General features: G+C 36.2%; 1 protein-coding gene across 1 annotated transcript in view; it reads right to left on the bottom strand.

Annotated features, from left to right (window-relative positions):
* The window catches only part of DTNB (dystrobrevin beta), a 136,232-nt gene that overhangs the window by 99,591 nt on the left and 22,735 nt on the right, over positions 1–13,906 (bottom strand). The window contains exons 4-5 of the mRNA XM_087823408.1: positions 13,377–13,590; positions 6,048–6,133 (exon numbers count right to left, since the gene is read on the bottom strand). Coding sequence (XP_087679534.1) covers positions 6,048–6,133; positions 13,377–13,590 — 300 coding nt within the window. The remainder of the gene's footprint in view (positions 1–6,047; positions 6,134–13,376; positions 13,591–13,906) is intronic.

Below are 13,906 nucleotides of genomic sequence, written 5' to 3' on the forward strand. Positions count from 1 at the left end.
ACAAAAATAAAAAATTAATTTAAAAATTTTTAAATTTTTAAAAAAGGTATGGTAATTTCCCATTAGTTGTTTCCAGATAAAAATATAGGCTTTCTAAGCAGAAGGCCTAGGGGAGGAGTGGATGCAGGGTGGTAGGGATCAAGGGGAGGGGGGGGGCATCTGTAATACTTTCAACAATAAAGACAAAATATACATATACAGGCTTTCTCCCTTATGAAAAACCCACAATCAAGTCCTTAAATGCACATGTGTACACACATTAAAACACATCTGTCCTCTGTGTAATTGCAAAATAATGCTACTATTCTACCATTATCACGTTTCTTTTTTTTTTCTCCCCTAGGGATAAAGACTCTGGTTTTACTCATTGCATCTACCTATCCGTACACTCCCCTGTCGTCCCCATGCAACCAACCATACATACACTTTTGCAAGATGACAGGGCTGTTTACAATAAAGACTCAGGTCTAGGCCCTGGCTGGCGTGGCTCCGTGGTTAGAGTCGGCCCGCTCAACGAAAGGTTGCGGGTTTGATGTGTCTCTCTCACATCAATGTTTCTTTCTTCTTTCTTCTTTCTTTCTTTCTTTCTTTTCTTTTTCTTTCTTTCTTTCTTTCTTTCTTTCTTTCTTTCTTTCTTTCTTTCTTTCTTTCTTTCTTTCTTTCTTTCTTTCTCTCTTTCTTTCTCTCTTTCTTTCTCTCTTTCTTTCTCTCTTTCTTTCTCTCTTTCTCTCTCTCTCTCTCTCTTTCTCTCTCTCTCTCTTCCCCTCCCCCCCACTCCTCCCTCACTTCCACTTGCTCTAAAAAATCAACGGAAAAAATATTCTTCCGTGAGGATTAACAACACAAAAGACTCAAGTCTATAAATGGAAAGTCACTTTCTTTTATATGGTAGTTTTCCTCAGCAAATGACTCTCATCTCCTGTCATCTTTCTACCAAATAAGTAACCTAATCCACAAAAACATGTATACACATTTGCATGTTTGTAAGTACCCATGTGTAACTAAATCCAATGCATACTTTGTTCCCAAGCCCATGAGTATCCTGACATCATTCACCCAGCCAGAGTGAGGCTGGAGGATGGGAGTCAGCACGCCTTGGGCTTCCAGTGCTGACTCAGCCACAACTACCTTAGACAAGTCTCCAGGCCTCCCTTGGAATCTGTTTGTTTTTCTTTTTCTTATTCATAAAATGCACATTCAGGACTTCTCTCTTATTTGCTTCCAGTTCTAAAACATTTTTGTTATATGAAAAATGTAAATGTGGGCATCACTCAAATTAAAGTCACTTCTGTCTACTCAAGAAAAGAAATGGTTAACAGAAAGCAGCCAGGATGAGTACGCAGGGACAGGTGGTGAAAAGACCAGAGCAGAGGGGACTAAATATTGAACAGGTAAAACTGTTTGTTTATAGCTTCAAAGGTTGCCCCCCCCCGCCCCCCGCATAGTCTGTTTAATGAAACAACAGAAATCAAACAATTGAAATGTCAGAGCTGCTGGTTCTGGGTAAAAACAGAAAGAGCCTCAAGTCATCTTTTCTTGGCCATTCAAAGTGCCATCCATCAAAAATATGTGAAAACAATATAAACTATTATTATTATAAAACCATGTTTATGCCACAGCCCAGAGAAAATACCTGCTATCATTGCTTTATATTTCATTCTTTTTCTATGTGCATAATAAATTTTTGTTCGAAACTTTATTACATTTATGCATTTTGACCTGAAAGATATTTTTAAATGCACTGCATTCAATCACATGGGTATCCCAAAACTTAACTGAGCTCTCATTTTTGGACATTAAAGCTATTTCAAGTGTTCATATATTATAAAAAGTGTTGCATCAAATATACATAAAACTTAGGGTAAAATGGATTAATTCCTTGGGATAATTCAAGAAGTACACTGAGTCAATGGATATAAATATTCTTACAACCTTCTTGATACATACTGTAAGACTGGCCCTTCAAAATGGTAGTGCCAGTTTCTTAAAGAATTTAAAAATAAATTGCATAACTCATCTGCTCCTATCTTTTAGTGTAAGGCAGATGGGGCTTGAATAAGAGTAGATTAAGTTTCTTAGAAACAAACACCAGAATTAGACAAAGTAAACAAACCACATACTTAAATTGACAATTAAGTACAATGAAATAAATAATGGGCTTTACAGTCTGTAAATTTTGTTGTTCTCTGAGTTACTTTTTGGGTTTCTAACATACTGAGTTTTCATAATGCTTATAATTAAAGTCTATATTCTGATTATAAACCTTTGGTACTGTAATTAGAATCCTAACATAAGTTATTTTTGAACCTAGGATATAGTCCTTTATGGCCGCAATAGTGAGACATTTCTGTAAATAAATGATACCTGATACAGAAACTCTCTCAAGAGAGATTTGAAAAATTTAATTAAGAAATGTTTCAAAACATTAAATTATAGAGAAATTTTAGTCTATTAAAAAAAAGAAGAAATGTTTCAAATTAAAGGCATAAATATTGGTTAAATAATTTCAAAGGCTATCTTGACACAAAAACAAGAAAACAAACAAAAAACATATCAAAGAAAAGGGGGGAGGGGACAAAATTATAGGAAAAAATATAAAAGAAATGGTAAAAAGCAGAAAGATCAAAATAAAAGGAAAAAAAGTAGAAACACTAAGGCCTATTCCATAAATTAGAAAGCCTAATTCAATAAGAACGTTAACAGAGGTAACAGCAGAGAGTACTTGTCAGTGACAGGAAGATGGAGAAACAGAACAGCAGAGACAATGTTACCCAGTAAGCAGGTAGAAGAAAGTGGGTAAACAATCAAATCTACTTGCTGTACCATGCAGTGTTGTATCTCATGTTTGTCTACATTGTTATTCAGCCACTTCAACTAAGTAGGACATGCTGAGAACTAGAAAGCCAGCGGGGAAAAGATTCTCCCAACAGCCCAAACTGCCAATTGTACTACAAAAGCTCAAGTGCTTCTCTTGTGATATATGAGTAATCAGTGATGTCCTCACTTTAAATAGAATGCTAAGAAGTTTGGTTACATTTCCTCTGTCAGTAGTATATCAAAAGTAAATCAGAAGCAAAGAGAGATTTGTAGAGACTGGTATACTGATAATACCATCCACCTATCAGCGATAAAGGACATGCATGCACACCATCACCACCAACAACCACAACAACAAACACTCAAGAAATGAAAAAATACAAGTTTGAAAACATGAGATGGACAAACAACCCAGAGCCTCACAATTACCGCTAAATCAGAGAACAATATCCCTAAGAGATGAAAAAATGCTTAAATTATGATCAGTGGACTCTGTTTAATATGAGAGGGACAGACCACATTTAAAGTGATTTCTGAGCCTGGAAGATTAAAACTTAAAAGTGGAGACAAGCTTCAATACCTGAGTATTTTGTTTATGCTAAACATCTCATTCTCTAGCTAAGGTATTTATGGTACAATAAAAATAATGAAACAGTGACAGATGGTAAAACAATTATAATTTTGAACATGAAGAAGATAAAGCCTATTTTAAATCTATATGAATAATATAAACTTGGTCATGAGTGACTTAGCGTGGCTTGTAACTCATTGATCCATATATGGTGTGCAACGGCCTGGTATTCTGAGCACACATGACATGTCACGTTTGCCTGGGTGAGTGCACTTTCATACCACTTGAATACCGGTCACTGTGTGCCTCCAAGAAGTTCAAAAGCCACATTAAAAAAACAAACAAAAAAAAATTGCTATCACTTGGATCCCTTCCATATTTCACATAGTACTAAAATTTGCACCTTTTCACTAACAATTACAACAGAGAATTTCAATAATCAACAATTTATATTTGGCAAAATCTTAGCACTTACTATGTGCCAGGTATTGGTTCTATGTAGATGTAGCAGATTTAATCATACAAACTTAATAACTCCAGAGCCATCTAAAATGTGCATTTATATCATCGATTTTCTATTTTCAACCAGTTTACTTTGTACTAATTAAGATGGCAATGTATATTCACTTTTTAACCACTTTTGTAATTTTTATTTTCAATTACAGTTGACATTCAATATTATTTTACATTAGCTTCAGGTGTATAGCATAGTGATTAGATATTTATATAATTTACAAAGTGACCCCCCCCCAATAAGTCTAGTACCCACCTGGCACCATACATAGGTATTGCAATATTATTGACGACAATAATCTCCCCTATGCCGAACTTTACATCTCTGTGACTAGTTTGTAACCACCAATTGCACTTCTTACTCCCTCCACCTTTTTCACCCAGACCCCAACCCCATGTTGATGTATATTCTTTATCTTGTATCATCATCATTAAAAAACAAAATCTCAACTCTTTTTCTTTTTGTTTGAATGAAATATAATCTCATCCATATTATATTATCTTCCTCACAAAAACACCATGCTAGAATTAAGAAAATATTAAGACATTTCAGTCTAAAAGAGTAATATTACCACGTGAAAAAAAAACTCAGAAGAGCATTTAAATACAACTATGCTTTTCACTACCAAAAATTTGTTTTACATTGCAACTGATTTTGAAATGGAGACAAACTGGATAACGGTCTGGCCACACCTATTATCTATTAGCTTTCTTTAGAATACTGAAATCTGTATCTAGTGAGCCATCTAGTTTTCCAACTTTCAATGTCATGGTAACGTGATAAAAAGCACGTGTTGGGGGTGGTGGAGAAATTAAGCAAAAAAGAAAAAGAGAGAGCGAGAGCTCATGGACGTGGACAACACTGTGGTGATTGTGGCTGGGGGGAGAGGAGGTGGAAGAGGGCATAGTGGGGATAAATGGTGATGTAAAAAATAAAATAAAAGATTACCCCTTGCCAAGAAGGATGGATTTCGCTTTGTGAAAGATAACCTAAGCACTGAGTTCTAATGCATCTATGAAGTAATCTTGCCCAAATCTTGTACTTGAATCTGATCAAGCCTTGTATCTTTTAATTAAAATAAAAAATGTAGGGCACAGAGGAACATCATGGGGACCCAATCATCAAAATCCAGTCTATGAGAAGTGCTACAGGACAGATGACCCAGTTTCTTGAACAAGTCAATTCAGGGTATCTCAACACTTCATTAAAACCCACAGCTTCTATCTTACCTCCCTGAAATCTGCCAGTTTCTTACTCTATGGGTACTTGTTTTATGGCACTTTGGTCACAGTACTGGACCAGCATAGTGGAGTATAACAAAGTAGCTTAGAGCAGGGCTTTGAAGCTAGACAGCCTGAGTTGAAATCCCAGCTTCGCCCCTCAGTTAACTTTTCTATAAAATGGAAAAAATATCACCTGCTGCTCTAAGAAATTTTAAGGATTCAGTGACAAAATGTATGTAAAGCCCCTAGCACAATGCTTGGTGTAACTTAGGCAGTTAGTAACTATCTTAAACACTGAATAAATGAAAACTATAAGCAGAAAAATTAAATTGTGAATTTCATCTCCTCTGATTGCATCTAACCACCTTTTTATAGTATCTAGTGAGCAGTAAAAGGCCAAAATGGCAATAGTAAAAAAGAAATTAAGAAAGATAACTGAAAAAACATTCTATCAATTTTTAAATAACTGAGCTTGACTCCAAGGTGCTAAGGAACAGTTTAATCACAGGAAATAACACCCGATGAAGAATGAAGTGAACTAAGAAAAGGGCTAACCTTGACCAAACCTGGTAAAAGTAATGAAATGTATTTTCTAACTAAAAGCAATCAATCTCATCATCTTCAAACACAATTTTCAATAATATCGAAAACATTTCTAAAAGACTTTTTAAAATGTCAACATTACTGTTCTGAATCTCCTCAATTCTCCTGCTTTAAACTAAAAACAAACCAAAAATAACAATAAACAAATTAATTTAACCAACTTTTCCATCTGAACCAGTAGGTGAGTGATGTGGTAGTGAAAGAAACAAAAAAGTTCAATATAGCATCATCTATCTAAAATTCTGAGAACATTTACTTTGTACTGCTTAAAAGTCCTAGTTTGAAAATAAAATCTTGCAAATAATATGAAAATACTTACATCTCAACTTGTCCAGCATTTTCCCACCACACATGGTTGCTAACATAGCTTTAACTGAAAATACCGTCATCTTGCCTCGCCCCTCACTGCAAAAGAAATTATAGTAGAAATAATTACTCTCTGGAACCACAAAAGCAATCAACTGTATCGCTAACCACCGAGCAACCAGTAAACTGATCCTTACCCTTTTCTGCCACATTACCTTGGATTTTTAGAAACCTTGGATTTTTTTTCCTTTGTAAACTTAAGGCTTTATCTATGCTGGGTGACTAGTGCTAAAAACTAACTCAAATTACTTGGAAATGAGTTTTATGAACATTCTGTAAAGCAATTTCTACTGGCTGTGTAGGCAGAGTCCAGCTGGATGCAGCAGAAGTAAATGTTTTATCAATTTAGCCCATTAAAGCAGTATTTTTAAGTATTCAAAACTAAGGCAATAGTAATTCAGAAATGTGTCTGTCCATCAGGATATTATAACCACCGTTTATTGTTATGTAGTAAACCAACAGGGTGCACACTGCTATAAAGATTTTATAGTACAGTCATCTTTTTTACTGTGACAATCTTTATGTTTCCATGTGTTTATTCTAAGAAGCTCAATCTACCTGTCTCAGATCTTCCCATAATACAACTGTGAGAAAAGTGAAGGGGAGGGATCAGTAATAATTCTTTTTTAAGAATTGAGAAGATAAAATGTAGAAGAACATAAATGAATGACCCAAAGTAATGCTGCACAGACAAGGCAATATCATCAAGGCCCCTGGCGCAGCAAGTACCCTGCTCCGTCCAATCAACTATGCCCTGGCTTTACAGATGAAAACTCCACCAGCTGGTTTTCAAAGCCATCATATGTAAGTTAACAGGGGGCTTTTGTGCTAATTTTACATTGCCTGTATTCACAAAGTTTCATAGCAACTTAGTAAAGTACATTTGCAATAATGAGAACTGTATTATCTTAGTTTTATAAAGCAAGTGTCATCCCATTTATATTTACTAATGGCCTATTATAGTTACTATTTATATTTACCATATTTATATTATCCTATTCATATTCACTAAGTGTCTCTCATTTTCCAAACCTTCTTTTTATACAGTAAGACCATACTTGAAAAAAAGGCAAATTATCTATAAACCAGAAGGTTCTCAGTGAAAATATCACTATGAAATACCAATGTTAGTCTGATTTTTAAACTATTACATCTCATTAAGTTTATTCATACCACACAGTAGAAATCTCTACAATTAGTTAAAATTACGATGGGGTGTTTTAAATACACAGTTCTTTAGAAATACAGATACTGTCCTCCTATCTTAGTACCTGCCAATATGGCACCTGGACATGATAAGGAATATTCCTATGTCAAATAGCTACTGCATTCATTATATGAGCAATGGCAGTGGCTATAAAGAGGATCAATTGTGTCAAAATGAATGGATTTCTAAAACTGATAGAGAACTTTTATAGGGCACATTTCCTTTTGGTCACCAACCCTCCAATTATTGAGTGTACATTTAAGTAGACCCACCTTATGTGATAAACGCTCTTCCCACTAACAAAATATTGAAACAGTAAAAAGACTCAGATATCTACTTTTCCATCTTTCTTCAAAACTCAGGCATGGGCACATGACACAAGCTCCACCAATAAAATGCACCACTCTGGACTTCAAATAGGAAACTATTGAAACTATTGAAACTCCAGAGTCCACCTGGAGAGAATGGCAGCTGCCAGAGCAATTACGTCCAATATCCTGAGGCAGCAGAGACAGAGGTTCTTGAGGCAGTACCAAGCCCAGCGTCTGTGGTATTTGGAGCACAAGCAACAATATCTGCTCCCAGGTTGGTGGCACAAGAGCTTTGTGAGACCATTTTGTGTGACTGAGCATTGTTCTTGGCAGTGTGGTCTCCAAGCCTATATTTTCCCAACACTCTCAGAGAGTCTTTAATAAGACCCACATCCTTTTAATAAATTAGCCATAGACGGTTTCTACTGTTTATGACTAGGAACTCGGAGGGATGCAGCTTCTATCCTGAAGAAGAGTGGTCCAGAAAGATGAGCAACAAAAGAAAACATTCCTGAAGTCCAGAGTGAGCTGAAACGTGCCTGACAGTCAGCAGAGCAAGAATGAAGTGCTCACAAACAGGAGTCAAGCCTTGCTACACAGCTAATACAATTTTTTAAGGTAAACATGCTCAAAACATTTTTCACAGACACAGATTTCATGATGCAAGAATATCCAGGAAATTCCACAGGGGAAAGTAAAAATTAATCTTAAAAGAGATTTCCATAAAAATCAGGATACTGATTACATCTGGGAGAAGAGAGAGGGCTGTAACAAAAAAGGAGCCCCTGGGGTGCCAACAGTACTCTATTTCTTGGCTTCTATAGTACTAATATTTGCTTTATAACAATTCATTTTAAACTATACTGTACTTTTCTTTAGTTGTTTTCTATATCTCAGTAACAATTGTTTTAAAAAATGAATCCTGGGAAAATGAAGGTTACCATTACTGGACAAAGCTAATGGTTTAAGGGAAAAGTAATAAAGGGGAACCCTATAGGTTAAAAGACACTCAAGAGGCCCTGGCCGGGTGGCTCAGTTGGTTAGAGCATCATTTCAATACACCAAGGTTACAGGTTCCATCCTGGGTCAGGGAACATACAAAAATCAACCAATGAATGAATGAATAAGTGGAACAACAAATCGATGTTTCTCTCTTCCCCACTCTCTTTCTCTCCACCTCTTCATGCTGACTGCTAAAAACAAAACAATATTTTAAAAAATAAAGTTCATTTTAAAATCTAAATATGCCCAGCTAGCGTATTATAGAATGGATGTTGCTCATTTAGCAGCACAATACCCTATGATTATGCCCTTTATCTGATTCTTTTTTCTTGATAAAAACTCATTCTTGACCCTTCCCACCAGATATCTGAATTTGATACACATGCACTGGTCACGTTTCATTTAAAACTGAAGAGTTAGCCTGGCTGGCATGGCTCAGCGGTTGAACATCGACCAAGGATCCAGGAGATCAAGGTTCCATTCCCGGTCAGGACACGTGCCCGGGTTTCGGGCTTGATCCCCGGTGGGGGGCAGACAGGGGGCAGCCGATCAATGACTCTCTCTCATCATTGATGTTTCTATCTCTCTTTCACTCTCTCTCCCTTCCTCTCTCTGAAATCAATAAAAAAAAATTTAGACAAACAAACAAAACCTGAAGAGTTAGCTGCCCCCGGCCATGGCATATATAACCTCACCCAAGTCCATGTTTTCAGTAATTCCAAGGTAAAGCCCAGGTCATACCAGAATCGATTCTCTTAAAACAAGATTTGGGAAAAATCTGGTTTCATCACAAAAACATGACTCAATATCTGGCCTGTGATAGCTCAGGGTTGATTAGGTCAATATTAAGATGTAACACAGTAAACAGTGAAGATTAACCCCCACATAAAGACACTGACATGAAAGAATAAACAGGTAATATTTATTGAGGACGAGAGGAGAGGAAACTTGTTATTTTAACCCCACCCACATAGAATCGCTTGGAGGAGCTCTCTCCTTCAATCAAGAGAATGATTTTCTCTCTCAGACATCTCCGCATGATTCATTTCCACAGACCTATCATTTTACAGTCTGACAATAAACCATGCACATGACTTCTAAAAAGAGTTCTTATTATCCCAAACTGAGAAAACACGATGATTACCTCTGGGCCAAGCTAAGCAGACAGTGAGTCACCCTGAATAAACACTTATGTTTGAACATGCAGGTAGGGGCCTTCTGAAGACTCTGCAGTCCTCACCTGTGCCCTCTGGATGGGAACTGTTCATTTCTGTTAAGTCAAGTCTCAAATTCTGCCTATATTTTTGATATTGAAACTCACCTAATCTGGGTGATATTCATAGCTTTCCACTATCTAATAAGAGCTTGCTATTCAAATTAATACTTCTGAAAACAAGATGAAGGGGAGCATTTTTTTACGTAAGAAAACAAGCTGTTTCTACATCTTTAGCAAACAACTCTGGATGCTGCCAACTGTAAATTAGTACTCCTCTCATGAAAACAGATTTCCACTTTAGAAACACTATTACCCGTCCAATTATCGTATGTAGCCAAAAGTAATAAGAGCATTTCTCTTTGATTTTCAAAAACTCATATTTTTCCAATTAATCTTAATTTACAAATCTTCACAGTGAATGGATTATACAATAATCAACGACAAATCAAGAATCCATTTGGCAAATATCATAGCTTAATCAAGAAAAATCAACGCAAAATCTTACTCAATTTTATCATAATCAAAATGCCTGATAATTTTCTTTTTTTCCCCCTGCTAATTTTCATTTCAACTTTACAAATATTTATTAAGAATCTAGTGCTGCATTTAAGAAATCAAAGAAAAACAAAGTAGAATCTCTGCTCTCAAGGATTTTCAACCTTATTTGTACACTTATGAAGCAGTTCAGACCATTATATAACTGAAAATCAAATTAATGATACAGACAAGTACTACAGGTCATCAAAGGGATGAAAAATGGGGTTGAAAATAAGAAGGAAGGCAGCAGACGAGGTAAGAACTTGAGTGCAGGGGTGGAGCAGTGGGGAGGGCAGAGAGGAGACCAACCAGAACACACGAGGGAAAAATGAACACGTCACACTGGGAAAACCAAAAAGCACCTAACCTAGCTTAACTGGCGCTTGGTGTAAGCACAGAATTATGAATTGATACCACCAGATCTAAACGAGGAGTATGAATTTCATTCAAAAACCACATGGACTCAGGTTTCAGTGGTGGAAAGTTACATGATGAAAATAGTGTTTTAATCAGATTAATATGGAGGTGAATACTGAATGGACTGAAGACATCTGTTACTACCTGTCTCCTTGCTCTCAGAAAAAAACAAAGGCAAGGAAAAAGCAGCACATTTAGAAAAAGTATTCCCCTCACCTATTTATTTATTTATTTATTTATTTATTTATTTATTTATTTATTTATTTATTTTAAATCTCCACCAGAGGGTATTTTTTTCCATTGATCTTTTTAGAGAGAGTGAGAGAGAGGGAAATGGGGGGAGAGAGAGAGGAGGGGGAACTACAGAAACGACGATGTAAGAGAGACACATCAATCGGATGCCTTCCACACATACCCCGATCGGGGCAGGGGAATCCAGCCTGCAACCAAGGTACATGCCTCGACCAGGAACTGAACCTGAGACCCTTCGGTCCACAGGCTGATGCTCTAAACACTAAGCCAAACAGGCCAGGGCTCCCCTTGCCCTTTCTTTTTTTTTAAATCTCACAAAAGGGAAACAATAAGGCCAAAACAATAATTATTAGCTAACAGTCTAACAAACCCTTTGAAGGTCTTTAAATCCTGACATCAAGAAGATTCCTCTTTGAAAATTCGCACAAACGCATGAATCTCTTGGGAGAAAAGAAAAACTACAAAATAAAGGGTAAGTCATGGGAAGAATAATAGGTGAACTTCACGGTCGCTCATTTCTGGTCCCATAGACCAGAAGGTTGCGGGTTCACTTTCCAGTCAGGGCACATTCCTAGGTTGCGGGTTCAATCCCTGGTCAAGATGTGTATGGGAGGCAACCAATCGATGTCTCCACACTGATGTTTTTCTCTCTCTCTCCCCCTCCCTCTCTCTCTAAAACCAATAAAGACATATCCTCAGGGGAGGATTTTTTTAAAAATCACTAATGAAGAAGACAGTAACCTAATAGTATCTTTTTTCAGCCATATCCTTTCTATTAACATGCTCACTGGGCATATTCAGATTCAAAATGAACTGGTTTGTTTCTGCTTTTTTTTATATTGCTTGTTTTTAGGATTCAGCATGAAAAGGGAACAATGGAGATTTTTAAATACATCCAAATTAAATTGCTAAAACACGATTTAGAAATAGTTTATAGTCATTTTTCCAAACTACACAGGAATTTTTTCATGTAAATCCATCATAAATTAGATGTATAAAAGTCTCTCCCTTAAAGGAATCTTTAGCTCTCTGAGAATGTCCGGGATACCACTAGGCTTAGCTCCTCAGTTTTGTTTTCCCCTTCCCCTTCTGCTCTCCTCATTCTTCCTCCCTTCTACAGCCATAGTGTTTAACTTGCTGATATAATATGGATTTAGAGTTTATAACCTCTGCTTTATCATTTCAGTAAGATGACTTTTATTTCTGACTTTAAAAATACTGTTTCTTGAATTAATTTGTGTTGTGCGATCCTGAATTGATTTACTCAGTGAGTCAGTGTCACGATAAGATGCTGCATACTCATCGCAGAATAACAGTTTTTGCTAAGGTTTCTGGATCAAAAGAGTCATTCCTTGTACAGTATAACAATTATAGATTCAATAATTTAAACTGCTAAAAAATGGCATCAGAATTTGGGGACTTATTCAGGTCACTCTTGTTTTAAAAATTAAATTTTTAAAAAATAATTTTATCTTAAATAAATAGAATATCTAACTTGATAACATCTTATAAAAATGCTGTGACTTTAGTGAGTGCACATGTTGTAACTTGGTTTGACACTTTATGGTTTTACCATTAACTCACAGAATCCTCCTCAATATTATAAAGTTTAACTAACAGCATTCTACAAATGTATAAACAAAAAAGTAGGTCTACAGAGAGAAAAAAATGAAACAAAGAGAATTAACTTTCAAATCATGTGGCTGATAAAATAGCAGAGATCAGAAATCTGAACTCTTGGTTCCTGGAATACAACCACTAACCTCTGTGTTTCCATCATTTATGACTTCTTTTTTGTTTTTTATAATACCAACTTAATACTCCATAAATACAAATAGGGCAACTCATTTCTGTTTTAATTCAGAGTATATTTAAATAGTTCTCTTCTATTGTTGTAAGAATCTAAGACAATGTTTATCATTGAAAAAAAATTAAAATAAGACCCTGAACATAAATAAAGAGAAAACAAGATACTATAGTTCAGGGGCATTTTCTGTTACATAATAAAGTTAGCGTTAAAAGTCAACTAGAAACCCTTATAATCAAATTCACAACTTGGCTGTTTCACTGGATAGAGAACATCTATATTAAGGCAACTATACTTTGACCAAACACTATGTCTCAAGTGTGTCCGATTCTCCATAACATTACAGAGCTTAATATGTGACATGCCCCAGGACAGTACATCAGTCTGGCATTCGCCCCGTCTTTAGATGGGACTTACACTGAATAATTTCCCTTCTGTGATTCTAAGTGGACAACCCTTAGCAAGAAAGTATGGAAGAAGAATGATTAAGGGACAAACATTCTTAAAATTAAGTAAGCACATAAGGTACTAGCCTGTCATATGCAGCAATCATAAAGTTAAGGAGGAGGCTGATGGACTGTTCCACACTGATTTGGTGAGTAGAAGGAAGGCGCTTGTTCAGCTGGTAGTAAATGGATGAGATGACAGTTTCGAGGCGGGACACGCTGATCTCAGTGCTATGGTCCAGTGTATTAAGGCCGTTGTCTCGGAAGGCTTCAATCATGTTCCATATATCAACAAGATGGACTAAAACACAAAGAAAATAAACTGTTGACAATTTAAAGTTTTAATTAATCAGAAAGACATACAAACCTTACATTTATTTACATTTAATAGATCAGTGAAGGGTGGCAGAATATGACACCCCAACATACCACTTAAGCATAAGGATTCTTTTGAGCTAAAGACACTTGAAAAACAGCAGGTACCAAAAAGAGCACTCTGACCCCCACTTTTTCTTCCTGACAGCAGGAAATAAAACTCCCATGTGAAAGATGCCTTTCCTATTCCAGGGGGAAAGAAACATTCTAATCACCAGAGACAGTGGACTGAGGCCAAGATT

This window comes from Miniopterus natalensis, chromosome 13 (genome assembly GCF_054644295.1).
Source record: "Miniopterus natalensis isolate mMinNat1 chromosome 13, mMinNat1.hap1, whole genome shotgun sequence".
NCBI lineage: Eukaryota > Metazoa > Chordata > Mammalia > Chiroptera > Miniopteridae > Miniopterus > Miniopterus natalensis.